Source organism: Cinclus cinclus, chromosome 9 (assembly GCF_963662255.1).
Source record: "Cinclus cinclus chromosome 9, bCinCin1.1, whole genome shotgun sequence".
NCBI lineage: Eukaryota > Metazoa > Chordata > Aves > Passeriformes > Cinclidae > Cinclus > Cinclus cinclus.
The window spans coordinates 6,693,712-6,719,710 of record NC_085054.1 but is presented as its reverse complement, the minus strand read 5'-3'; the positions used below and the strand labels follow the sequence as shown (position 1 = coordinate 6,719,710).

General features: G+C 42.6%; 2 protein-coding genes across 2 annotated transcripts in view; one reads left to right on the top strand and one right to left on the bottom strand.

The window, feature by feature from the left end:
* PDE11A (phosphodiesterase 11A) overlaps window positions 1–7,295 on the bottom strand; it is a 106,802-nt gene extending 99,507 nt beyond the window's left edge. Inside the window, exon 1 of the mRNA XM_062498280.1 lies at window positions 6,489–7,295. Coding sequence (XP_062354264.1) covers window positions 6,489–7,295 — 807 coding nt within the window. The remainder of the gene's footprint in view (window positions 1–6,488) is intronic.
* Window positions 7,296–12,359: 5,064 nt separating this feature from the next.
* On the top strand, window positions 12,360–24,836 carry RBM45 (RNA binding motif protein 45). The gene is made up of 10 exons (XM_062498188.1): window positions 12,360–12,683; window positions 13,977–14,099; window positions 14,216–14,342; window positions 15,993–16,103; window positions 16,424–16,603; window positions 17,575–17,704; window positions 18,622–18,718; window positions 19,090–19,256; window positions 20,590–20,786; window positions 24,226–24,836. Exons 1-9 carry the CDS (start codon window positions 12,405–12,407, stop codon window positions 20,780–20,782), a joined length of 1,407 nt encoding a protein of 468 aa, XP_062354172.1. The 5' UTR covers window positions 12,360–12,404; the 3' UTR covers window positions 20,783–20,786; window positions 24,226–24,836.
* The last annotated feature ends 1,163 nt before the right edge of the window (window positions 24,837–25,999 follow it).

The following is a 25,999-nucleotide window of genomic DNA, read 5'->3' as shown; positions in this document are numbered from 1 at the left end:
GCTATCCAATAGCACACAACTGTAAATAACCAAAATTAAATATTCATTTGTTTTGAAAAATTGAAAGCCAATCAAGCAGAACACCAAAATTATTTACCACACAGAACTAGAAGTACAGCTTTACTCAGTCTTGTGCTTGTAACAGGACCTCCACTAAAATCTGAATGGCCAAATCCTGCAGTTTCTTCTCTTTGTCACTGACCTGCTCTCATCAAATATATATATACTACTTTCTCATGAGGAACTATAGGCCACAGAATGTCACCAATTTCACATCTGTTCTACAGACACATTCTACAATGTCTGAGGCAAAAAAAAAAAAATCTGAAAACATCTGTAGCCTTCAGACAGATGGATTGGTTCAGTAATAAACCAGTTAATGTCTATCAGCTTACCAAAAGGAAAACCATCCCAGCTCTCCAAAACATTTTTCCTGCCAAAGCTCTACAGGGCCAGCAGCCCAAGGACCTGCTGCAGGAGGGAGAGCTGGGGACTAGTGCAGGGTCTTGTGGCAAAGAAGCTCCACCTGGGCACCCTGAGCACAGCCACTGCTGGCCCACCCACTGCTCTCCCCAAATATCTCAGCAGCAGGTCCATGATGAGCACACCTGGGGCAGCAAGCAGGTGATGAGGATCCATGGAGCAAACCTGGTGGGGGAGACAACCTCGCCTGCTCACACAAGTGTGGAGGGAAGGTGTGACTCCTCACCATACCTGAGGGCTGCTGCCAGCAGTGTACACTGCACTGCACAGCCCCATCTGTCCTGGGGATCCACAGCAGCAGCACAGGGACACAAAACAGCTGAGCCTTTGCTTTGGACAAGTGTCCGTCTATGTGTGCCTGGTGTCAGCCAGGAGCTCCTGCCCCTTGCAGGCATCTCCAGAGACTCATGTGGTGTGACCTGGGAAGGCCTTAGGGTGCTGTATGCATCAGTCAGAAACTGCTCCTGGGGAAGAACACTTATGGAGTGAGGGAGGTGACAGAAAGTGAAGAGACATCCTCGGCTACTGCCCTGAGGGCTCTCTGCCCTTCCTTCTCAGTACCTGCCTCCTGTAGAAAGCTCCCTCTCCCAGGCCAGCACCACTGTGACATGAAGGATGAAGGACATGTTCACAGCCAGTGGGCTGCAGACACAGGGATAATTACAACACCCTGTCACCAATTTATGGACTTAGAATTTCAAGTTTTCCTAAATTTTGCATGATGGGCTGGAGCGTCCTTTTCTGCAAAGCACATCAGAGCATCTTAGTTTTTACTGTTGCAGTTATTTCCAGCATTCTCCATGGTACTTCCTAGCACTATTTAATGTACAGCAAAGAAAATCTGCTTTTAAATCTTTTTTTTGTATTACATGGAAGTTTTAAAGACCTCTGTGTATTCTGCTTGCCAGGTCTTATGATCTTTGCTCTCTTAAGAGCAACCTCTGTCTTTGTTAAGAGTCAACACTGAAATTCATAGAGCTGTTGGTGCCACTGTCCAGTGCTGCTGAATAGAACAAAGTGCTTCCCATTTGCAGAGCTGAACCTGCCAGGCCCCAGGGTTTTAGTGCTTTAACTGCTCTTTAAAATGTAGAGAGACCTGGTGGTAATGCTGCTGATCACACACAGCTACCCTATGTAAGGAAATGTGGCTCATGCCTCTTCTTGACCTTCTGCACCCACAGCCAGCCCCCCAGGGTCCCCCCCAGGCTCAAAGGTTTGCACCCCTGAGCAGTAACTCTGTGATGCTCTCCTGGCGCAGCAGGAGACACTGAATGCTCAGAGCTCACCAGGAGGGTTTGAGAAAGACAACACCCGTGCCTGTACCTAGGTATCCAAAGATGGTTAAAACTCCCTGTGAAGGGTTGTGTGGGCATTTACTACCTTACACTTGGCCTAAGATTGAAAGAGGTAACAGGAGAGTCCTGTACAAAGAGAGTTTGATTTGTTTTTTTACTTTTCTTGATTTCAGCTGCAGTAATGTTGTTACATTTTCTTTTCGAGGATTTGAGCTGTATGGAAAAATGACTGGTCATATTTTGCAGCACTTCCTCTAACTTATAAAACCCACATCTTAGCGTGACTCCATTTAATATTTCTCCTCTTTGCTACATGCTTTATTAAAACATCCATCTGGTAAGCCATTTTTGTCTTCTGTCTTTTAAAGCTACTTTTTAAATTCCAAATTTAACATAAGATGTGCAGAAACTTTATTCAGCTGACACTGGAAAATGGCAGAACACATTTTTCACCACTTTCTGATATATGCTTACTATTCTAGAGGGTAATTTTTTTTCCCACTAATTAGAAGGATTTGCGATGCTATTAAATTGTTTCCTAATTTTTGCACAGCTAAAGGTATAACAATAACCAAACATTTCTTGTAATTTAAAACGTTTATTATTTAAATACTGCTGTAAAAGATGGAACAAAATTGAAATTATCAATAATTTCAGCTAAACACCATGGATTTCCAGTGAGAAGAATGAATGACATGAAAAAGTCCACAGCATCAAATAGGACAAAACCTTAAATTTGAAAACAGCTTCTAAAAACTACAGGTAATGGTCTCTGTCTGTGTACTTACAATAAGCTTGTTAGTCTTCATATATGATGATGGAAGCTACATCTATTCTTTGTCAAAAGGAGCCTCAATTGACCTTAAGGCCCCAAATTTCCTTGCCAGTAGGACCTGATTCTTCTTCCAACATGTGTGCTCAAAATATAGTGCATTATTCCCATATGAAAAAGGAGTCAGAAACACTTCCCAAAATTTACATATGGGAGTGTCCAAGGCCTTATTTTAGAACTTGAAGTGACTGAAAGTTTGATTTACAATTCAACTGGATTAATTTCAGGAGGAACAGTTTTAGACTGGCTTCAAACTGAAAATGAGAGAAAGTATCTAATTGCTTTTCTTTTCTCAAATTCTCTGTACTGCTAACACTAGCATATCAGATCATGCATGTTACAGTTAAAATTATAAATTTACTGTCATCAAATGACTTTGCAATGTAATAAATAAAGCTTTCAGTGCCATTAATGAAATTGTGCAACTTTTGAATCAGTTATATGACATTCATCTAAACTTTTCCATAAATTATTTGTCAAATTCTCTGTTGCTGTGAGCCTCCCAAAGTTTGTTCAGTCAAAGCTGAACTTCATAGATTAAACTACTGTGAAATCTTACATGGCCATTGTTTAGTACTAAAAGAAGTGATTGTTATACAGTCGCCAATATGTGATATTAATTCCAAATCTCTTATCTATGTATGTTTATTGAATTAAGAAAGATTTTTCACATGAACAGATTTTGAAAGCCCCACTCAACAACATCAACAATCACCTGGACTGTGGAAAAGCCCCATCTTATAAATGATTATTTTTTTTTTAGAAGAATAAATGTGTAATTGAAATAGTATGCTGTCTCTGATAGTGACACAACCAGTCATTTACAAATGCTTCCTGAAACAATCAGTCTGATGGGCACAGGGGACTGCCTGCATGGAACACATTACAGAATCACAGGGAATAGCACAGTTCTACAAGCAGAAGGAATAAAATCAGACTGCAAGAAAAGGTTTGTAATGCAGAAAGGGGAAAAAATAAAGGAAGAAAGCCAGTTGAATTTTTTCAAAGGTGATCCAATACTCATTTTAGACTGAGCATTTTTACCATTCCCTTTGAAATCTGTGGGCTGGGAACCTCCATCAGTGTGGAGCTGTGAGGTACTTATTATTTTTCAAATACTGTTTGACAAAAAGAAATAAATAAGTATTCAGCCCCAAATACATATACCCTGGTTATTCTTCTTTTGTATTTAAAAACCAAAACCAACCAAATCTTATTGTTCAAGTTTCTTCCTTGTAGTCTGCTGGAAAGAATCATCAGTTTATTAATGTTTATGTTTTTGTTATCATTGTAGAGTAAAATAAGACACTGGGCAATGACTGTGATTCTGTGAACACATTACAAGACATGACAGCATTTAAATGTAATGTTGATTGCACTGAAGTACCATTAATGTCAGTTGTAGCTGAAAGCATAAGCAGGAAACAAAATTTGTACTCACTGGTAGAATTCCAAATGGTATTTGATCAGGCTCTGAGAAAGTAGAGATGGTTGAATAGTAATAAACTTCCCAATACAGTAAACTAGCTAATTGATGATATGGACGTATGTTTACTCATTTTAAACAAGTTTGTTAATTTAAAAAACAAGCAAAAGAAGTTTAAATTAATCTAGAAGGTCCTCTGACTTGTATAAGGCCTTTTCTTGCCAAACAGTTAGCATCAGTGTAGAAACCCTCTTCAATGGACAAAAAAAATGGTGCTCTGCTGTCACCCTTTTTTCTTCAGCTCCACCTGACAGACTTTCCTGGTGGTGCTGGCTTTTTACCTGACAGTTGATTAAACACTTTCATCATCAGTGGCGGAAAATAATATTATCATATTTATTAATTTTTAAAGTGCTCCATTGTGAGCACTACAATGATCTGAAATGGAGCAGCTGTCACCTCTTCACGCCCAGGTACCTGGGCTTCCATAGAGCTCTTTATACCATTAAATTAGAAATGTCTCCTTTTGATGATGTACAATGGATATATATCCTTGCCAAATAAGAGAAGATAAATTGTACAAACTCAGAAACATAACTGAAAGCAAGGCCCTGCTTTATTATCAAGCAAAACTTTCATTACAATTGGAAGGTCTTAAGTTTCATTTGCACTAAAGTCAATGGAAGTAGCTCCACTGAAAGTAGGGAAGTTGCATTTGATTTAATTACAGGATGGTCTTGGATTAGAACTTGCCCATCTACTGCAACTAATGCACTTAGGGCTTAAAGATATAATGAGTTGTATTATTTATTTAAATAATTTAGAAATAATATTTAAATTGATTTCGAATAAGAGCCAGACAAAGGTATAGCATAAATAGCACTGAGAATAGCAACTGGTCTTTCACTTTTCTCTGTGGATGAAACAGAAAAGGAACTGTTCAAAGAAGCTGGACTTTTTCATAGGGAAGTGAACACAAAGTGAACAAACACTGAAGAAAAAAATAAACATAAAAACAATATACCTCCCTAGGACTAGAAAACTATGCCATTTCAGTGACATTCTCACCTCTGAAAAAAGGGTGGTTGGAGCTATCCAGAGTTAGAAGGAGGGATCAAGTTCCTTCCTAGCTAAACTCAGATATCCTTTATCTGTTTAGCAAGTTGGGACTATTGAGAACATACTGCTTAATCTACAACAGCAGATATTCTGGGAATTGCACAGTTCTACAAGTGAAAGTAATAAAATCAGATTGCAAGAAAAAGTGTATAACGCAGAAAGGGGAAAAAATAAAGGAAGAAAGCCAGTTGAAATTTTTTTCAAATGTGATCCAGTACTCATTTTAGTCTGAGTATTTTCACCATTCCCTTTGAAATCTGTGGGTTGGGAACCTCCATCAGTCTGGAGTTGTGAGGTGCTTAGTATTTTTAAAATACTGTTTGACAAATAAATAAATATTCAGCCCCAAATACATATACCCTGGTTATTCTTCTTTTGTATTTAAAAACCAAAACCAACCAAATCTTATTTTTCAAGTTTCTTCTTTGTAGTCTGCTGGAAAGAATCATCAGTTTATTAATGTTTATGTTTTTGTTATCATTGTAGAGTAAAATAAGACGCTGGGCAATGACTACTACTAGAATTCTTCAAGACAAACATCTCCCACCTTTCTCAAGCTTTCCAAGATCCTAACTGAGAAAACGTGTCACTTTGTGATTCTTCATTTTCTCAAGAACCTCCAATTGCTAGTACTGTCTTACACAAATAAACACTAGAAACAGACCCCCGACCCCCCCCCATTGCGAAAGAGAGGTAAATTTCAAGTCAGGAAACTGAAGGCTCTGCTCTACATTGACACACTGGAGCAAAGGCTCGTCTGTCCCTGCTGAAGCCAGGGGTCAATATCTGCCTTGAAGCCAGAACTACATTTTCACAATTCACACTGAAGCCTCTAAGGAAGTAAAAGGTGGGGAAATTCTTTGTTGGAGAATAACAGGACAGTGTAACAGGACTATATCACTACTAGGAACGGGTTTGAAAACACATGTGGGCTGAGTGAGCATATACAAAGGTGAAAATATATGCTCGTTTAAAAGCAATATGACTTTTTTCAGCAGCGGAGAGCCAGGGACCATTGAGACAGAAATTTAAGAACACCATCATTGGGTGCGTGCTGTCACGAGCATTTTTCTTAAACTTTTCTTCAGCCGGTTCCAAAGCATGCTTTAGAAACACGTGAAGCGCCCATCGCTCCTGCGAAATCCAGACCACTGCCGTGCCCATTGTAGGGCACCTTTCAGCCCCAGGGGCCACCCAGGCGGGGCTTCCCCTCCCGCTTTCCCCGGCAGTCGCCCCGCGCACACCGCGGCGTTCCCGGCCGGGCCGCCCCGGGGGGAGGCAGGGCCCGGCCATCGGGGGCTGCTCGGTCCGGGGGAGCCTGCCCGGCTCCTACCTGATAGGCGTCGGGAATGTTGACCGTCTCTCCGTGCTCCGCCACGTAGCCGATGATGCCCTTGCCCCAGGGCACCTGCACCTCGTTGCTGTCCTCGGTGGAGCCGCAGGGCAGCAGCGGGGTGCCGGCGTGCACGTCGAAGAACTTGGACACCAGGGTCTTCTTGCCGGCGGAGGTCCCCTCCACGAGGAAGAGGGATCCCCGGTCCGCGTCCACCATGAGGCAGACGAAGATGAGGATCTTGTAGCTGAGGCTGGTGAGGTCCAGGTCATTGGAGATGTCCTTGACCAGTTCAAGGAAAAACTGACGCTCGTTGTGCTCCTTGAGGTAGCGCTTGTAGTCCAGGGCGGTGGGGGGGTACTGGGGCAGGCTGACCCGGGACTCCAGCAGGGCGCTGAGGATGTGGGCGGTGGTGGGGGGCAAGGAGCTGGCCTTCCGCAGCAGCGCCCGCCGCCGCACGCTGCTCAGCGGCTCCTGTGCCCGGGCGTGCACATGCTCGTCGTAGGTGAGGTTGACGTGGATAGCCTTGGAGCGGGCGAAGCTCTTCCGCAGCTCCTTCTGGGACGCTCGGCGCTGCAGCCCCCCGGGGCCGGGGCCGCCGGGGCCGCCCGCGCTCCCCCAGCTGCAGCCGGGGCCGTCGCTGCTCCGCCGCTCCTCCGACGGGCCGGAGGCGGGGGCGGCGGGGACGGCAGGCGCTTTAGGGAGCGAGTTCTTCCTCTGCAGCCACTTCTCCACCAGCTCCGGGTGCCTCTCTAGGAAACTTTCCACCGCCGCCACGTCGAGGCCGGCATCGCCGGAGGCTGCCATGGTGCCGGCGGCGGGGGCGGCTCAAGCCGCGGGAGCTCCCGCTCTGGCCATGCCTCGCCGCCGCCACGTGCTGCTGCTGCCGCCGCCCCGACGGCCGCCCCGGGGCACGGGGGATGCCGGCAGCCCCGGCGAGGGGCCGCTTCTGACCTTTGCCCGGGCCCCTCCTCAGCGGCGCGCCTTCTTCTCGCCTTCTGCTTTCCCCCGCGACCTCCTTTTCCTGCCCACCACTCTTTATTGTTGTTAGTAGTAGTATTCGTATTTTTCTAGGTATTTTTTGTGCTTCCCGGTTTTCAGCCTTTCTCCAGCTCTGGCCTCGGTTCTCGGTTCTGGGCCGATCCCCTGGTGAGTCGGGCAGGCGGTGCCGCCGCGCCTCTGGAGATGCTCCGGGAGCGCTCGGGTAAACCCCTTCTGCCAAGTGCTGTCAGTGCTGGCGGCGGCTCCTGCGTAAGCCAGCCGGCAGACCACTGAGAAGGAGGGAGGGGAGGACGCTTGAGCCGAGCGGGGGGGCAGGCGGGGAGGAGGGAGGGCTGGCGGGAGCTCGGGCGAGCCCCGCTGCGGCTGGGGGGGCACAGCCGCCCGCCTGGCAACAGCCGCCTCGGTAGGGCGGGCGGGGCGCGCAGCATCCCCCGGCGGGAGGACCCCCGGCAGTGGGGAGCTGTGCTGGGGAGTTTCATTCAACAACATCGGGGGGAAAGGGAGAGGCCTTTTGTCTGTGATGCTCGTTCGGGGAGGGGACGAACCCCGCCGCGGGAGAGGCGGCGGGAGGTAACGGGAGCGCTCCCGTTAAAGACCTCTCATTTATACCGTTATCTGAGCTGCTTCAGTACTTCGGGAGACAAGCAGAAAAACTGAGCCCTTCCAAGAATCCTTAGTGAATTCCGTTTCTTGAATCACTGAGTCGATTTGCGGATAGCCTCACGCGTGCGGAGCCCCGACTGTGCCCGGCTCCCGCGGGGTGTGGGGGGCACGGCGGGCTCTGTCCGCCCGGAGCCGCCCAGGGCTTTCTGCCGCAAGCCGCTGTTCCCCGGGGCAGCTCGGCGGGAGCAGGAGCGCCCAGGCGCTCCTGGGGTGTCCGCTCGGGCATCACCGGCTGCCCGTCGGAAACCGACCGTATCCACCGCCGGCAGACGGACAAGGGTTATTTTTATGCGCACGTGGAGCATTTTTCATTGCTAAATCAATGCCTACGCACAAGCGATTGAAAAAAAACAAGTCATGGATCTTAACACGTGAAAATGTTTTTCATGCGCTCACCAAAGACTGAATGAAGGCGGCTTCAGAAATTCATGAATGGGAGTTCGGGTGGCTGGGAAAACACACGGGCAAATCTTCAACCAAACGAGATTCCGACCTGCCGGGGCCCCTTGTCCCTGCAGCAGCCCCTTACGGCGCGGGGGGCGGGCAGTGCTTGCAAGGAGAGGGAGCACTTTTGGGACACGTGTCGATAGCGCAGGCTGCTGCGCGGGTGTCAGGAGGGGAGGAAGGGCTGCGTGTGCATGCCGGAGGACGGCCGCGTCTCCCGCGGCAATAGGGGTGACCCTCAGGGGCTCCGTGCAGATGCTTCGGCTTGTGCAGCTCGGAGACAGCTTACGAAGCCACAGACAAAGGATTTCGGCTCCCAGCCTCGGTGGCCGCGCCGTTGCAGGCTGAGCAGCAGTTCCCTCGCCGCCGCAGGTCCCGGGGTGCTGAGGCGGCAGGGCGCCGTGCTTGCCCCGCTCTTGGCGGCGTTTCATACGGCTCTCCGGCTCTCCCCGCCGCGCAGGGATGCTGCCGCAGGAGGACGGGCTCTCCATTGAGAAACCCGGCCGCCGCCGGCGCACATCGGCAATAGGGCAGCGGGGGCGGAGCGCAGGCGTGGGGGCAGCCGGGGCGGGGGGCGCAGCCCCGGCCGCAGCTCCGGCAGCTCCCCCCGGCAGCAGCCCCCGGCTCTCGGGGGGCGGAGGAGGGAGCCGGGAGCCAGCCCGGCCTGCAAGGTGGGCGGCGGCGGGGAAGGGTCGCTCCCGGCCGCCGCACCGTGCCCCGCCCGACTTGCGGAGGGCGCCCGGCTGCAGAACCAGCGGCGAGTGGGCTGCGGGGAGAGGGGGCGGAAGGCGGGGAGGTCGGAGGACACACTCCAGGGGGTCCTCCCCGAACTGCTCGCACCTCTAACGAAGCCGAGCTCTTCCCATGCAGGTAGCTCGGGTATGACAAGGCCGCGTATCTCGGCGGGGCAAGGCTCTGTGAGCGTTTCCGAGCGCGCTCGGAGCTGTGACGCAGAGGGGTTTCACAGGCGGGGCGGGCGCAGCCCTCGGGCTGTGCCGCCGCTGTCACAGCGCTGTCCGCGCTCCCGGAGTCCCCTCGCCGCCCGGGGCTGCCCCGAGCCCGAGCTGCATTTGCGGTTTTGCAGCGCTGGCGCAAACACTCCACTTCCACAAAGAAATCCCATGAGCTGCTGGAGGCCAGCAGTACTCCCAGCTCTCAAGCGAGGACCTTGGGTGCGAAATCATTTGTACGCAAATAATTTTTACCATCTCGGTGTGGTAAGGTTTGGTTTTAGCAGGCGCACCAGTGTTTACTGCAAAATGGCTACTGTGTAGCAGTTCTGTATGTAAACACTTAAAGCAACTTAGTGTTTCTGCAAGCCTAGGTATAAGCTAGGTCCTTCAAAGTCTTGCGGCATCTTGAGTTTATTTTGCTGGGATTTTATGCATAGGATTTGATTGCATCAGAAATCTGCATATTGACAATCTCTCACATAGCAGTCAAGACTGAAAAAAGTAAAACGGTAGTTGTCTCCACCGCATGAAATACATAGTGAAAAATTTACTGTAACAGTTTAATTGTAAAGAGCTGTGGAACCTGAAATTCATGTAAAGATGAAATGTGACAAAGATGGTTCGACTGTTGTGCAACTTGCACGGGCTTTGGATATGCTGTCAGGATAAAAATAGGTTCAGAAGCCTGGCCTGGTGTGCATTGATGGATGTTAGGAGGAAACAGGGGTCTCTGTTCTGTCTGCAGGGTGAGTTAAACGAGTGCAGTATACTCTGGGCTGCATCCTCATGTGTTGGTCTGAGATAGGTTGGTTTCAGCCTTTTGTGGGAGGGCAAAAATAGGAAAATGGATTTTGTCAATGCCATGGGATTGTGCTGCTATTGTAATTTTATAGGTATGCTGCAGTGAGGTACAAACATCATACATCTGATGCATCTGAGGTGTGATGCACATTTTGTCAGCAGGGATGCACAACACAAACTCCGACAGCAATGAAGGCTTTAGCCAGCTGCAGCTGGTTTCCTTGGGTACAACATACAGAAATGCCCTAAGATACCCCAAAGGAATCACAAGGAGGAATGTCAGTGCATTTCTCAGGTGCAGTGTGTTTCTCCGCTCAGAAAGGTGGTGGAATAGCACTCCTCAAAACGCATTTGGAAAAACCACTTGAGAAAATGTTATCCTTTGGGGAGATGCTTTATTACTCTGAACAGTCTGGAAGGGGGAAGCAGTCCAGTAGAATCCAGGAGGATGGGAGCATAAATGATGTATCATATAAAACGCACAATGTATACTTTGTGTCCCTTTAATAAGTAAAATAGAAATACTTTTTGGATCATGGAGAGTTGCAGTTCTTTGCATCATTTCATATACAACTACTTACTACTTCTAAACTATGTGAATATCTTTGTAATTCCAATATCCAGAAGATGCAAATTTAATTTCATACAGTTTCAAAAAATGAGCATGAGATTGACAAACCTGCTAAAACCTGTCTCTTTCAATAGAAAGAGACTTTTACTGAAGACTATTGCAATACCTGTAATGATGTGTTCACATTTCTGTCTTCCAGAGCTGACTCCTGTCATTGTCTAAAGTGAATTTAGATATCACTTTGTTTGCTTTTTTTAAAAGCTTATGCTAACATCTGTAAGATTTGTTTGCTACAATTTTACTGGGAAAAAAATAGTTACTGTATGCTGATGATATATTGAAGGAAATTCCTGTATAAAGTGAATGTCGTAAAACGTTTCCCAGAAATCATAGGGGAAAAAAAAGCCACACAATTCCAAAGCACTTTAGTAACTAGGAAAAAAAAAACCAAAACCCAAACAAACCATGGGACACAGGACTGTATTTGTATTAATAGCTTGATTAAATTAACTTATATTCAAGTGATATAAAAAAAAAATGAAACCCACAGAGAACACCTTCCCTTTTAGATGTTCCACTGTTTTTCAATACTCTCTCTGTGAAAAGCACAAGAAAACCCAAAAGTCATAGTGTACTACTAGGGAATGATATTTAGTCAAGCAAAACAACTGCAGCACACCACGATGCCAGTAGAGGGTAGTGACCAGCAAACAAAATCTAAAAGCTCTCCAGAATCAGAAATTAAAATCTGCCCATTGGCACTACAATTTTCTGGGAAAGCTATAAAACTTCTGACCTGGTGTACTGAGTATTGGAAACTGTACCAGTATTTTAATACAGGGAATGTGGATTTTTGTTTCTGTGGAACTGTAGCTCAAATTCATCTGCGGTACTGCAAAGTCGACAGTTGTGATAGTAAATCCTTGTAAGGCTATCATACCTCTAAAGAATTTTTTTTTTATATATGTCCTCTTCAACACTGCACCTTACTTATATTACCTTTTAGTTTTGCCTTTTTGTTTGAATCTGAGCAAGAAAACCCGGCAGCTTGTCGTGTTCTACAGCCAAATAAACCTCAAAGATTTGGTCCTGACTTGCGCTTTGCATCTCTTCCAACACTGTGGCACTAAGAATATTCCTGAACAGACATCATGTTACTTTTTTCAACACAACCCGTTTAGATCTATGCAAAAAAGTACCAAATGGTATCGCGTCCTTCTGCTTGACAACTGCATCTGCTTATGTGAAAGAGAGGGGAGATTTCTGCACATTTAAATTGTGAAAAATAATAGGAAGAACGCGCGCCTCCCGACCTCCACCCGTGCAGGCACGGGGGAGCCGCGCGGGGCGGAGCGGGCGGAGGGGAAGGAAGGGGGAGGAAGGGAAGGGAACGGAAGGGGCGGGCGCTGGATCCGCGGCGGAAAAGGCGCTGCTGCAGTTCCCTGCTGTACTCTGGAGCCTGCGGTGCTCGGCGGCCCCGCCATGGAGGAGAGCAGCGGCATCCGCCTCTCGGCCGAGTGCCTGGACGAGCCGCCCAACAGCCGCGTCTTCGTGGTGCTGGGCAAGGACACCGGCGAGGCGCTGATCCGGGAACGCTTCTCGCCCTTCGGGGACATCCAGAACATCTGGCTGCTGCGGGACAGGCGCACCAACGAGTCCCGCGGCATCGCCTTCATCAAGTTCGCCCGCAGCTCGCAGGCCTGCCGGGCCATGGAGGAGATGCACGGCCGCAGCCTGCTCCCCGACAGCAAGCCCATCAAGGTGCGGCCGGGGACGGGCCGGGGTGCTCGGGGGCCGAGCGGGGGCAGCGGGAGCCGGGGCAGGCCCGGCCCGGCCCGGCCTGGCGGAGCGGGCGGCGCACCGGCCTTGCGTAGCCGCGCTGCCGGGGCTGGCCCGGCCCTCCCGGGCACATCCAGCCGCGGCTCGCGGCGGGGCCTGCCCGCGCCCCAGGATCCCACCGGGGGCCTGAGCGGTAGCGGGCCTGCGGGAAATGCCGCGCCCGGAAGCGAGGGGCAGTTCGTGACGAAGGTTCTTTTCTGTATTTTAAATGTTGTGAGCTAGAGAGTTGCGAACAAATAGAACTGTCTTTGCCAGTGTGCTTTATATGGTTTTATAGCTTGTGAACTCTTTTCAGAACTTTTTTTTTAAATCTATGGAACTGTTCTGTCAGCTTTCAGCTTCCTGATTTGTTCTCCTATTCACCAAGTAATAAGAAAGTATAAATGAGTTTGAAGAGCAAAAAAAAAAATGACGTGTTTCACTTGACACTCCAATTGAATCAGTGAAATCTTTTCTGAGGAACTTGCCATTAGAAGCCAAAAGATCCGAGTTGATTCCTCACACCCTTGCATGGCTATTAGAAAAAGAAGCTAAGAGTCCTGTGAAATCAGTTGCTACTTTTGCGTAAGAGGCTTGCTTTGAAAGTTGCCTCTTTTTTACTTGGCTATTTTGGTTTTGTTTCTTTTTTTTTTTTTAAATTGTTTCTTTGTTTTTGTTTGTGATTTATTTGGGCTTTTTTTCTTGGTTGTCTTCTGGTATTCACTTCTGAGATGAAATTTATTTCAATAGCTAAGAAGATTTTAAAAGTAACAGATAGAAGTTATGATCCTTCACAGAGCAGTAAACTTTGGCCCAGCTGAGCAGTGACCTGCAGTAGCAGATCAGTTTTTATTAAGCTTCTAGGCTTTCTTGTTTGCTCACTTGCTTATTTGTTTCTACTGCTGCTGAACTAGGCTTGTTACAGTAATGCATTCCTGGCTACCTTACGTGTCACTGGTGGTGTTGACACTGCTGCTGAATCAGCAGTGGTATTTCTCACCATTCCTCATTATCCTCAGTAAGGAACTTCTCTGGACCCTGTCCTGTTTGGGAAACTGTTTGGGATTTATTATATTTGTATCACAGGTGGTCACGGATGTTCTTTCCTCTCCATGCTAAGAATGCCAGCTTATGTGAACAAAAAATGCAAAGGCAGTTAAACTATTTCACTTGCTTGTTCATTTGTGTCTTAGACCCTTCTGCCAGTAATTAGTGTCTATGTAATTATTTTGTTAGGTATTTATTGCTCAGTCAAGAGCTTCTGGAAGCCACCGAGATCTTGAAGATGAAGAGCTTACACGAATCTTCGTTATGATACCAAAAACCTACACGGAGGAGGATCTGCGAGAGAAATTTAAGGTTCTGATTCTCTGTCTGTTATTTTAAAATGCCTTTTTCTACATTTATCAGAAGGGCTTAGCACATGGAACTTCTTTCAAATATTGAAAATTAACATGTTTTTTTAATTGTTCTAGATGTATGGAGACATTGAATATTGCAGCATTATTAAAAACAAGACTACTGGAGAAAGTAAAGGTTTGGGCTATGTGAGGTACCTGAAACCATCGCAAGCTGCCCAAGCAATTGAAGAGTGTGATCGAAGTAAGAATCTGAGTGAATTTTTTAAGGGCTTTTTGCCATAAGTGTGTATCATCATAATATACCTTTAATTTTTAGTTTTGTTTATAATTATTTTTCATTTTGTTCGGACAAAATTCTGTTGCAAATAAATAATAGAATTTTTAAAAATTCAGTTAACATTCAGAGAACACTCACCTGATTATGTTTTTTTCAGGACCAAATTGCAATTAGAATCTGTGAGAAGAGTTTGGAAATGGACATAGTTTTCTTCCATGCATTAATATTGGTCTGTAGTGTAGGCTTCATACACAGGAGAATATTTTAATTTGTCCTTTCAAACAGGCAGTTTCAATCAAATGTATTTTATATAGAATTGATTGTTATATAAAATAATATTTTATTATAATAGGGATCCTGTTGTGATTACATTTAAGAAAAAATTCATGCTAACTGAAATTGGGGGAAGGGTGCTTGTTTTTGTTTTGTGTCTTGATTTATCTGCTGCAGAGTGAAAGACTTTGTATGCCTTATTTATTACCAGCCACTTGGTGAGGCACTGGAGCAGGTTGCCCACAGAAGTGTTCCAGGCCAGTTGGATAGGGCTCTGAGCAACCTGGTGTAGGGGAAGGTGTCCCTGCCCAAGGCAGGGGGTTAGAACTTGGTGATCTCTAAGTTTCCTTCCAACCCAAACAATTTTGTGATTCTATAACTTATCATTAATGCTATAGTACCAAAAGTTTGTGAATTTGTGTGAAGCTGATGGAAGGATGTCAGGAGCTGGAACCACAAGACTTCAGAGGAGAGGCAGAGGGAATTAGGTTTGCTCATCCAGGAGAAGAAAGGTTTCCCCAAAAGCCTAACAGCAATCTTCCAGTCCAACCTCCTGTTCAGTGTTGCATAATCACAAATATGAAGCAACTTGGGGTGTGGTTGTTTGTTGTTCTGAATTTTTTTAAGGCTTTCTTTGGTTCTTTTTTCTTCAGTAATGTGTGTGGAGGTTCTGCATTGTATCTATCATAAGGGGTTCTACAAGAATTATATTTGTGCATAGGAATATGAACCTGAGATTACATAGCAGTCAAATTTTATTTCCTTTTTGCTGTGAGGTTAAAATAAAATTAGTCAGCTTGAGTGTAATGCCTCTTTCTTTCATAAAAGCAAAACCTAGGTGAGTGTAAAACATCCATAAACTACTCTTTTAGCACAGAAGTTCAGGTGATGGCTTTTGGAGCATATCGGAGTCCTGCTAAGTATCACAGAATGGTTGAAGTTGGAAGGGACCTCTGGAGGTCATCTTGCTCAACCACTTGGCTCAGGCAGGGTCACCTGGGTACCGGTGGCCCAGGACCATGTCCAAATGACTTTTGAATATCCCCATGCATGGAGACTCCAGAGCTTTTCTGGGCAACCTGTGTCAGTGCTCAGTCACTCTCACGGCAGTTTGCCTTTGTCATGCTTAATTTGTGAGTAGGAGTAATTCCATTTGAATGCTGTTAACTTTCACAAAATTATTTGGGCAGACTTCAAGAGTTAAAATTCAGTTATTCCTCTAAAGCCAGCACTTAGTGGGTTTTCTGAATAATGTTTCTGAATATGGAACTTGGAGAATGCGGGCCTGGTCAGATAACTGAGATGTGCTGAAGTGTTGTTGTGTGTGATTGTTTCTTTCAGGCTACAGGGCCATTTTGGCTGAACCCAAAAATAAGTCATCTGAGTCTTTTGAACATGATTATTACAGTAATAGCATGAGGCCAGAACTGAGAGGAAATACGCTTCCATTCTGTAAGTCACAGCTTTTTACACTAAAAGTTATTAATAGTCTCCTGCATGGTTCCTAAGTAATGATGTGGTTTGAAGGGAGGGAAGCTGATGGAGGCAGCAGATTGAATATTGAAGTTAGAAACTAGCCAGGCATTTCATCTCTTCTTTTATGGCTTACTTTGCTCTGGTTGGCCAATTATTTTGTGACCAGCACTGGTGACATCAACATGTGACCTTTAGCGTATAATTGACTTTGATTACTTTTAAAAGTTGAATGCAACGTATGCATGAAATGAAGGCATGCAAGTATGATGACTCAAATTATTTTGTTGATTCTTGAGGTATGCAGCCAGAATTTTGTAGCTTTGAAAAAGCTGAGGCCCGAATTCAAGAGCCAGTCTCCAAACGCCTGTCGGTGATATCTCGGCTGCCCTTTATTCAAGAGCAGCTCTTTGCCCTCTTCGATTTAGTTCCAGGTCTGGAATATTGTGATGTTCAGCGAGACCCTCATACCAATAGTGGTAAGTAAAAGTACAAAAGGTTTTTGCCTTTTTTTTTCTCTGAAGGCCATCCCTTGTAACTGTACTTCTGTTAATTTGTACTGCAAAATACAGTTCACTTGTTGGGAACAAGCAGTGATGGCTGCTGTCACTGCCTGCACCCAAAAACCCAGTTTTGTTTGAACCCCTGTTTACACATAAAGGCTTATGCCTTTGCTTTCAGATAATGCCAACTCAAGAAGGATGGAATCAAAGTTGTGATAAGTGGGTTTTGGTTGAATTAATAGTTTGAGGCAGAATAAATGAAGTTGTTTCAGCAATTATTAGACATTAAAGTAAAATGTTCTCTAAACAGATATTTTGAAATTTTCATTCTGAAATATGTGTGTGTGTGGAAGTTGACGTGGTAAATGGGATTAAATAATTTCAAAATGGATCATGTTTTCTATTGAAAGTTTGGTTCCAATCTTGTTTTACTGCTGCTGAGACAAATATGGAAGTAGTCTCTTCTCAAAGAAACATGAAATGTAAATGATTCAGAAAGTTAAATGTAACTTTACAGTTCTTGAAATTCTCTGTTGATGGGATAATTGCATTTTAAAATAAAACTGTATATCCTTTTACTAGTTCTGGAGTAGTGAGGAAGACATGTTTTCACTTGTATGGTTTTACTGCCCATTTTTCAAGCTAGCATAAATACAGCTCACGTGTCACTAGTAAATGTCACTGAAGCTTCCTTCACAGGTGAAAGTGATGAAGTAATATTGATGTGTGCTAAAAGGTCTTAAGAATTTTTGCCATCCATGGCTGATGTGCAGTTTAAATGTATTGCTTGTATGAATGAATATAGTATATGTATTTACATAGTAAATAGTATATATACTATAGTATATACATTATATATATATATAAAAATATTACCATATATATAGTATATATTGTTCTGAGGATTTACCTGTTCCCTGCTGACAGTGTGTGCACTGTGCTTGCAGGGTATGCTGTGATTCAGTACAGCACTGCTGCCTCTGCTATATATGCCAAGTACAAACTACATGGGTTTGAGTATCCTCCTGGAAATCGACTAACTGTCGTTTTCCTAGAAGATGGGAATGATAGCTCCGAGTAAGTACAACTTACAACTTCATCAGTTGTGTTCTGGATAGCAAAATATGAAGTAAACACATTTTTGACATAAGATGTAACGTCAGTATTACTGTGAGCTTGTGCCATACTTGCCAGTAGTATTTTCTGAAACTGGTTGGGTTTTGGTTTTTTTTTTTTTTGAATGGTTAAGAATGAGCCTTTGGAAACTTGGTAGTCTTTGATAAAGAAAAGATTAAAATACATATTCTGAGGATACTGTAGAAAAATCTTGGATTTGGCAAGAATCTGTCAATATATCTGTAACATGTAACAAGGATGGAATGTATTTTTGATGAAGTGTATGAATTAGAACCAGATTTATGTACTTCTTCTCTTGCCTGTGTTTGCAGTAGTGCAAGTAGTAGTTTTGTGAAGCACATATGCTGAATAAAAGTTTTGGGTGCTGAGGATCTGATATCAGCACAGTATGGAGGATTCTCAGGTGTTTGACCATCTCTGACTTGTTCCTGTGTTTTGAGTGCCCAGTACCAGTTGGAGCACTTTAGGTACTCTCCTGCAGTGAGTGTTTTGCCTTAGTTTCATCCTAAAGGAGTCTAGTTCATGTCAAACCTGTACTGGGAGGGGGACAGTGGAGGGAGGGACAGTGGAGAAATTGACTTCACAAGTGCATGGCTGATCTGAAAACCCTAAAAGTAGTTTTGTGTATCTCTAAGTGGTAATGAATGAATGTTTTCAGTGAGTTGCAGCTAGCATGCAGGTTTTCAGATCTCCATAGGCTATCACAAAAGCCTGTCTCGATTTTCGTTATCTACACGACATTACAGATTTCTAGAGATATTCTGATGTGTATTAAAACTTACTTTTCCTTGCTAAATTTAAGATTACTGTAACTTAGCTCCTTCTTTAAAGTACTTTATCATCACTTCTGCTTGCAGCCTTATCAGGAAAATGGCAACACAGCTGGTGACAGCCCAGGTGTCGTCAGCGTTGCGCAGTAACAGCGCGATGGTTCAGCAGTACAGGTCGCCTCCTGTAAGTTCAAATCATGGATGGTGTTGATATTCTTCTGAATTGTTGTAAGAAGCTTCACATATGCCAATAAAGAACACTGCTCACTTGCTTCTGCAAACTGTTCTGTGTGCTGCATTTTTAAGACATACCTCTGATTGGTTGGGGCATTTTTACTCCCTGGAAAGATGTCTGACCTTACTTGGATTTACAGTCCAACTTAATGAAATAAGTAAATAAAGTAATGAAGATTAGAACTCACAGGGACTATTTATGGAACAAAAAAATTATTTGTGATGGAACAAAAATGGTAAGAAAGGTAAAATACTTTCTCTGCCCCTCCTTCCCACCCCCCCACCAGTTTAATTATACTTGCATTTTTTCCCTTGTTTCAGCAAACATTTGGAGGAACTTCTGGCCCACAGTTGCTGCAGCCCCAAACAGATGCCATACTTCCACCACCCAAAAAAAAAGTTCCACCTGACACTTCTGTGAAGGAAAGGCTTTTCATACTTTTTCATCCCCATCCTTTACCTGTAAATGTATTGGAGGATGTGTTCTGGTAAGACTCTGTTTACAACTAAGTGTTCCCTAACAAAAAGGAAACAAACTATGAAATACTGAAAGTAAATATTGAAAATAAAAAAAAAAGGGCCTGAGAACTCTCTCCAGAAAAGGCAGTGCACAGTGACCAGTAAGTAAGAAGTGAACAGTTACTTTTTGAAAGGTGTGTGTAATGGGATTCATGTTGAAGCATAGGTGCAGTATCATCAGTATGGCTGCTTTATTATCAATTAACCTAATCTGAAGTAAAATGTCTGGTCTTCTAATGTAGTTTTTTTTACCAAAAAACGTAGTGCTTCCAGTTAATATTTCCTAATTAATTTTACTTTTTTTTTTTTACATGTTTTTGTAAGGCATTAAACTATTTTGATTTCCACAGTAACCTAGGGGGAACAAGTGTAGGGTGTTGTTTTTTTTCTGGTACCTTATAATGGTTTGCATCCTACTAGCTCTGTTTCAACTATTCTTTCTGTCTCCCAGTGTGGAGCGAAGACTTGAGACAATTTCTGCCATCTTTAAAGAAGTCTGTAATTAGCAGTTCTCCAGTACTTTATATTATTAATTTGCAGTATACTCTTGAAAAAAGAGACATTTCCCTTTTCTAATACCTTGAATTTGCAATAAATATTTGGAAAGCCAAAATATTTTAAAAGCACCAAGAGAGGAAGGCATTTTGTGTGGAATTCAAAATTGTACATATAGTGGATTTCTTAATCAGATGCTGGAGGAGGAAAAGGCCATGGACCTGAGTCTTGACACTTCAGTATAACTTCAGTAAGAGGCGAGCAGGCTATTGTAAAAAATATTTAAGCATCTGTCTAGGAATCTCCTGAGTTCTTGGGAATCTCTGTTTTCCCCTGAAGCTGTAGTGCTTGTTTTCTGAGTCATTCAGTGAGACCTTTTCAAAGATGAATCACAACTGAGCAAGTTCATTTAAGTTTGATGCAGATTTAGCATCTAAATTATCTGCTGTCTTGGGTGTGTATATCTTACTTTTGTTTAGTTTGGGGATTCTTCTTGTTTTGTTTTTGTGGGGTGTTTTGAGTGCCATTTAGTGTTTGGGGACTGTAGTATTCATCAGCTTTACATACTCCTTTAAATAAGAGAGAAATCACTGATATTTATGGTTCTATTGTAATATTTCATAGAAAACATCTGTGAACTTTTGGTGTTGATTTGCACTGCTACCCGTAATTCAAGAAAGGGGAATATGCAAATTGGGAGCATAGATATAGAAACACTGTTTTTGCAGTTAACAAAAATCATACGTGCTTCAGATTGGTGATGCTGCAGGAAAATCTGTAAATTACCTTGTTTTCCTCCCCTCCCAGTCGTTTTGGACAATTGATAAGTGTTTATCTCGTGGCTGGAAAAAACGTGGGCTATGCAAAATTTGCAGACAGAGCCAGTGCCAGCGAGGCCATAACTGCACTACATGGCAAGATTGTGAATGGTGTGAGGCTGAAAGTGAGGCTGGCAGACTCACCCCCAGAGGAGCCCAACAAGCGCCAGAGAACTTACTGAGCAGGTGAGTACCCCTACCCCAGCCTGAGCTCTTACTCACATGAAGTACAGCTACCTGAAATAGGGACAGGCTAAGATTTTTGGAGTCAGATACATATATAATGATAAACTCTATTCTTAGCTAGCAAATTGCAAGAGAATTTTATATATATATATATATGGGCGTGTGTATGCTTGTATATACACACATGCACTTTATTTTATAAAAATCAGTTTTTATAGTTCTTGAAAATTATTTTTACCAACTGGTTCATTCTATCTGGATGTTCACAGAAATATCATTTTTGTACTTCAGAGAATCAGTTGACCTTGAAAAGAGTATGCAAAAATAAACAGTGAAGCAGACAAACTTGTGTGTGTCTTTTTTTCATGGCTATCACATGCCCTCAGTGGCATTAGTTAAAGATGAAAAGTTGAGCTCTTGAAGGGCAGAGGAGTGAAGGGGTAAATAAAGAAAGGATGGGGAGGAACAGGTAAGATTGTCAGGTGAAACCAAAAGTTTTGTATATTTGGGTCATCTGTTTTCTCAGAATTCAGGTGTAGCTGAAATATGTGATAGGGGAGAAAAATACAGCAGAGCCTGTGGTGGAGAAATTGAGATGTGTGTTTGAGATAATTAGTTTGAAAACTATTATTTGATGCTTATGGCCTGTGAAAGCTGCCTACACTAGAGATATAAAATATCTTACTGACTTCAGGGACCAAAATTCAATTGTTCTTTTAAAACATTTATTTCCTTCAAATTGTATTGAATTTCATCACATTTTTAAATTATCTTAATTTTTTTTCATCATTAGGACTATTGCCAAAGGAGAGTATAGTTGGGGGAGAAAAACCTAAGCCCTATTTTCTACAAAATAACTCAAATACTACTATAGCTTCCAGATATTTCCAGTACCATACTGTATCTTCCTAGGGGATGTGAAGTTTTGATTTAACTAATTCAGAAAATACCCCATGACTGTCTTTGCATCCTATTTTCCCTCTAAGCTTTGCACTTTGTACCTTTCTTTGTATAGATGTTCTTTGTGACCCCAGAGTTACAAAGACCAAACAAAGCTTTGGTCCAAAGTGTTCTTTATCTCTTTTTCTTCTAAGGACCTCCTTGTTGCTCGTTTGATAAGCAGCAGATACTAAATGTCACCTTAGTTTATATACACAGCTGTTGTTTTAATAAATTGGATTTCGGGGCATTCTTTTTCTGCATGGAATTGTAGCTAGAACTAAATAGAAGCTTTTTTTTTTTTTAAATCAGCAGCTCTGGTGAATACAATTTTAAGTAACTTGTAGCTATGCTCTTAACTTCGTACAATGCTTTGTTTGTTTTTAGTGTGACTTTTGCTTTCAGCAATAAATCCCAGCCTCTATGTCCCTACAGGAATAACTATGATGTGAAGGGTAGTATAACACCAGGTCTGCCTTGTGTACTTTTTACTGGAGAAGTGTAAATACAACATGCATCCAAAATAAGAAAAATTATCCCCACTTTTTCTATACACCAGGTTCCTGGTTCCAAGTTTCTTAGCAGGTTGTCTTGGCATCTGTCTGTTTTCAGGGTAGACAGACAGAATTGTTCATTTGTCCTTTAGTTGGTTTCTCAAATTCAAATGAAGTGGTATCTAAAAGGAAAGATTGCCTTTCAAAAGAGCTTGCCCATCTAAGTGATTTTTCCCCTGCCTGACCTTGCCCTATACTGACAGACAAGCTTGGCAGTAATTTGGAGGCTTATATTTTACTTTCAATTAAAATGTTAAATCGTGCATGTAAAAAGAGATGCAATTCTCTCTTCCTCTGAAGTAGTTTTGGGGTTTTTTTAAGATGTGAGACTACTAACATTTTTCATTTTGAATTTAGGCTGTAGGAAATTACCTTCCTAGCTAAAACTTCTGTGAGTGTTCACTTAAGGAAATCATTGCCTCTTAATTAAAAAATCCTTTCTAAAGTCCTGTTGCACTGCTTGCCTTTCACCTCTAACAAGGTGAATGGATTTCTGAATTAGTCTTTTCTATACAAGGTTTTCTGATAAAAAATCATTGTAAAACTTTTGAATTCTGGAACCTATATGAAAATAAATGTTGTTCAATGGCATAATTAAGTAAAATATTAATTTTTTAACACATTTGGAGTTTTGCCCCAACATCTTGTAAATTGTCTTTTTAAAAATACAGTTTTACAGGCTCTGGTTCTCCTACAAATCAATGAAAATCCAATTGTTTTTGTGAGTAGTTAAAAGTAGCAGAGCAAAGATGAAAATACAGACCGTAGAGTTTTCTTCACCACTTTAAGTTCTAATGTAATTTATTTTGGAGTGTGAAGTTATCTGTTTTTATGCTAAGTAAGTATTAATGGCTGAAATAATCACTTCAAACTGTCTTGCTTTAAATCAGTTTAGGCTTGAGGAGACACCCACAGTGTCTACTTTGAGGCAGTTGCTAAAAGCAGACCTATCTTAAAAATCTTGCTGTTGACCAGCTTGTGCTCTCCACTCAGGGCTTTGCTTTACTTTGAGTATTTTGTGAAGAGCTCACTGCAGTGTCTGATGCCAGTTATATCCACTGTGTCATTCAAAAATAGAAGAGGAAGGAAAGAATTTGTTATCTGTCAGAAGAATGCATTGTGGCATTCCAGTTAATCTCTTCATTGCTACCTAGTAGTTCTATTTAAATACCACCTCCACCCTTGGAAACTCCCTCCCCCCCAAAATTAAAAAAAGAGACCCACAAGCAAGCAAAACAAAAAACCCAAACACACCCAAAATGTCTTTGATAAAGCTTTCACATAGTCCTTAGAAAGCAGAGTTTCTAACCAGTGTTGTATTAGAAATTCCAGACACAGCTACCTGGAGCTAATTTCTGTGGCTTTTAATACTCATTGCTGATTGACTTCAACCCACAGCAGATGGATTCATTGCATTTTTCCCTTGATGAAAAAAACTTGGCTGTTTTAAATAATTATTTAGTTACTGACTAAATTGAAAAAAAACCCAAAAGATTTATTTTGTCATAAAATACTTGGTTATTATTGTCTTTGGTTATTCTTGTCCAGAAGTCCCACGTCTTATTTCATTTGCATTCATTGTATTGACTTAAACCTTTATTAAAATCCTGATGTTAATATGTGTATATTTTAATGATTTACTGCTCTGCAAGAATATTTTTAAAAAGTAATTGTATCGTAGTTTGATATACATTGAAAAAAAAATAGCTGTGTTTTGTATCAACAGTATACTGCAGAAAAAATGCTAGCTTTTACACACTGCTCAGGGAAAGAAGCACTTCAAAAGTTAGAGAAGCATGCCTAAAACTTTACTATTATACTTCTAAAAATATTGAAAGCCTTATTTATATGCTGTTGTAATGATTACATTTTATAATATGTAGTTTAAAATAAAAATAGGTATGTTGCTTTTTGATACTATTTTTGTACTTGTGTTTTTTCTACAGAAACTAAGTAATGACATGACCCTCAGCTAGCTGACTGACTGACTGAAACGTGACTAGACATGGTTCCTGTGGACAGTGACAGCTTTTTTCAGTGACAACTTTTTTTTTTTTTTTGTTGTTAATTGTTACTTAGTTGATCTCTCTATCGTTTCTATCTCCTTTTACTTTCTGAATATGCAGACCTGCAGTTTTGAAAAATATGTAGGCATTAAAAACTGTAAACTGGTGGTTGTTCTTGTAATAGTATATAACCTTGTATTACAGAAATAGCTCTTGTTTTTACATGAATCCTTCCTATAAGATGGAAATTGATGGAGGAAATAAAGGAGCCAGCATTTTCTGACTTGACTGGTTAATTGATAATGATTCAGATTCTGTTAAAATAGAAGACATCTCTCATGATCCAAATTGCATTGAAAATGAAGTACTTTTAAAAATTCTAGCAGACATGACAGTATTAATCTAGATTTAAGAAAATAGCTGTAATCAAGAAAATAATTCCAAGTACGTTCTTAAATATTTTGTTGCTTTGGGCCAGAATGATTCCTTATGCTGTTTAGTGAAAGAAACATTTGACTGTCAGACTACTAAAGCTTCTTGTATTTATGCTTTCTTATCCTGAGGTCTTTTGGCTATAAGTGGGGGGAACTGTGGAGTCTAGGGCTGTGGGTTTGTTTTTGTTAGTTTTGAAGGGTTGGGATGTTTTGTTTGGTTTTTTTTTTTTGGTTTTGTTTGTTTTTTCAGAAGCTTTCAATGCATGTGTTCAAGTACGAGGTGGACAAGTCAAGTTTTCAGCAGGATGAAGATGATTTTGGCACTGGTGGAGTGTAAATGAAGATAGTTCAAATAAATATGTGCACAGATAATTTTCAAATGCCATTACTTTTCTGTGTATTCCTGTATGCTACTTGTTGAATTGGAAATATCCTGGTTATTAAAATATGATACACAGTTAAAATGGAGGAATTCTAGTTCTATGCACTCTCGAGGAGAAGCATGCCCTTGGGTGCTTCCTGCTTCCCAGCATTTCCCATATGGTCCTTTCATCAATTGGTTCAGAAGTTCAAATTCAAAGTAACAAACCATCTATTTTAAAAAACCCAATTTTTCTTTTTTTTTTCTTTCGTTTTAAGAATACTAGAATTGAAATGCTCAAATGGGAGCAAGTTGCAGAGTAAAGGATGCCTGAGAAACCTTTTCCTTCCTTCCATTCCAGTAGTTCTGTTAAAAAGCAGTCCTTGATGACTCACCAGCAGCTCTTTTCCCCAAGTGCAGTTGTTTCATTCAGCACAAGGAACAGAATTGAATAAGAGCTGTATGGTTAACCAGGCTGTAAAACTCCTGCTTAGTTTGGGGGAGCTGTTAAAAAGTAGTGAAAAAAACAGGTTTATGGTTGAGCCTGTGGAAATGGATCCTGACTTCTGGCCCAAAGGTTGGTCATAAAAGGAGGCTTGCCATTTCTCTTGTGCTCCCCTGAAAAATTCCAGTTTGGGTTGGTGTGTTGGGTTTTCTGTTTGTTTTGGTTGTTTTGGTCTGTTGTTTTGGTTTGGTTTTTTTTCCCATCCTTCATGGTAAATTTCAAGTAGCATTTGGGAATTTTCTGTATTTGCACATGGGAAATAATTCTGACCAGGTTGCCATAAATCCCAAACTCCAGAAATGTCAGGTGCCACCTTTGCAGCCTTATCTGTACAATGTGTGCAGTGAGTCCAATATTTTCAGAAAGCATCAGTCCTGTTCTGTGAACATGGAGGGTTCACAGAACTCATACAGA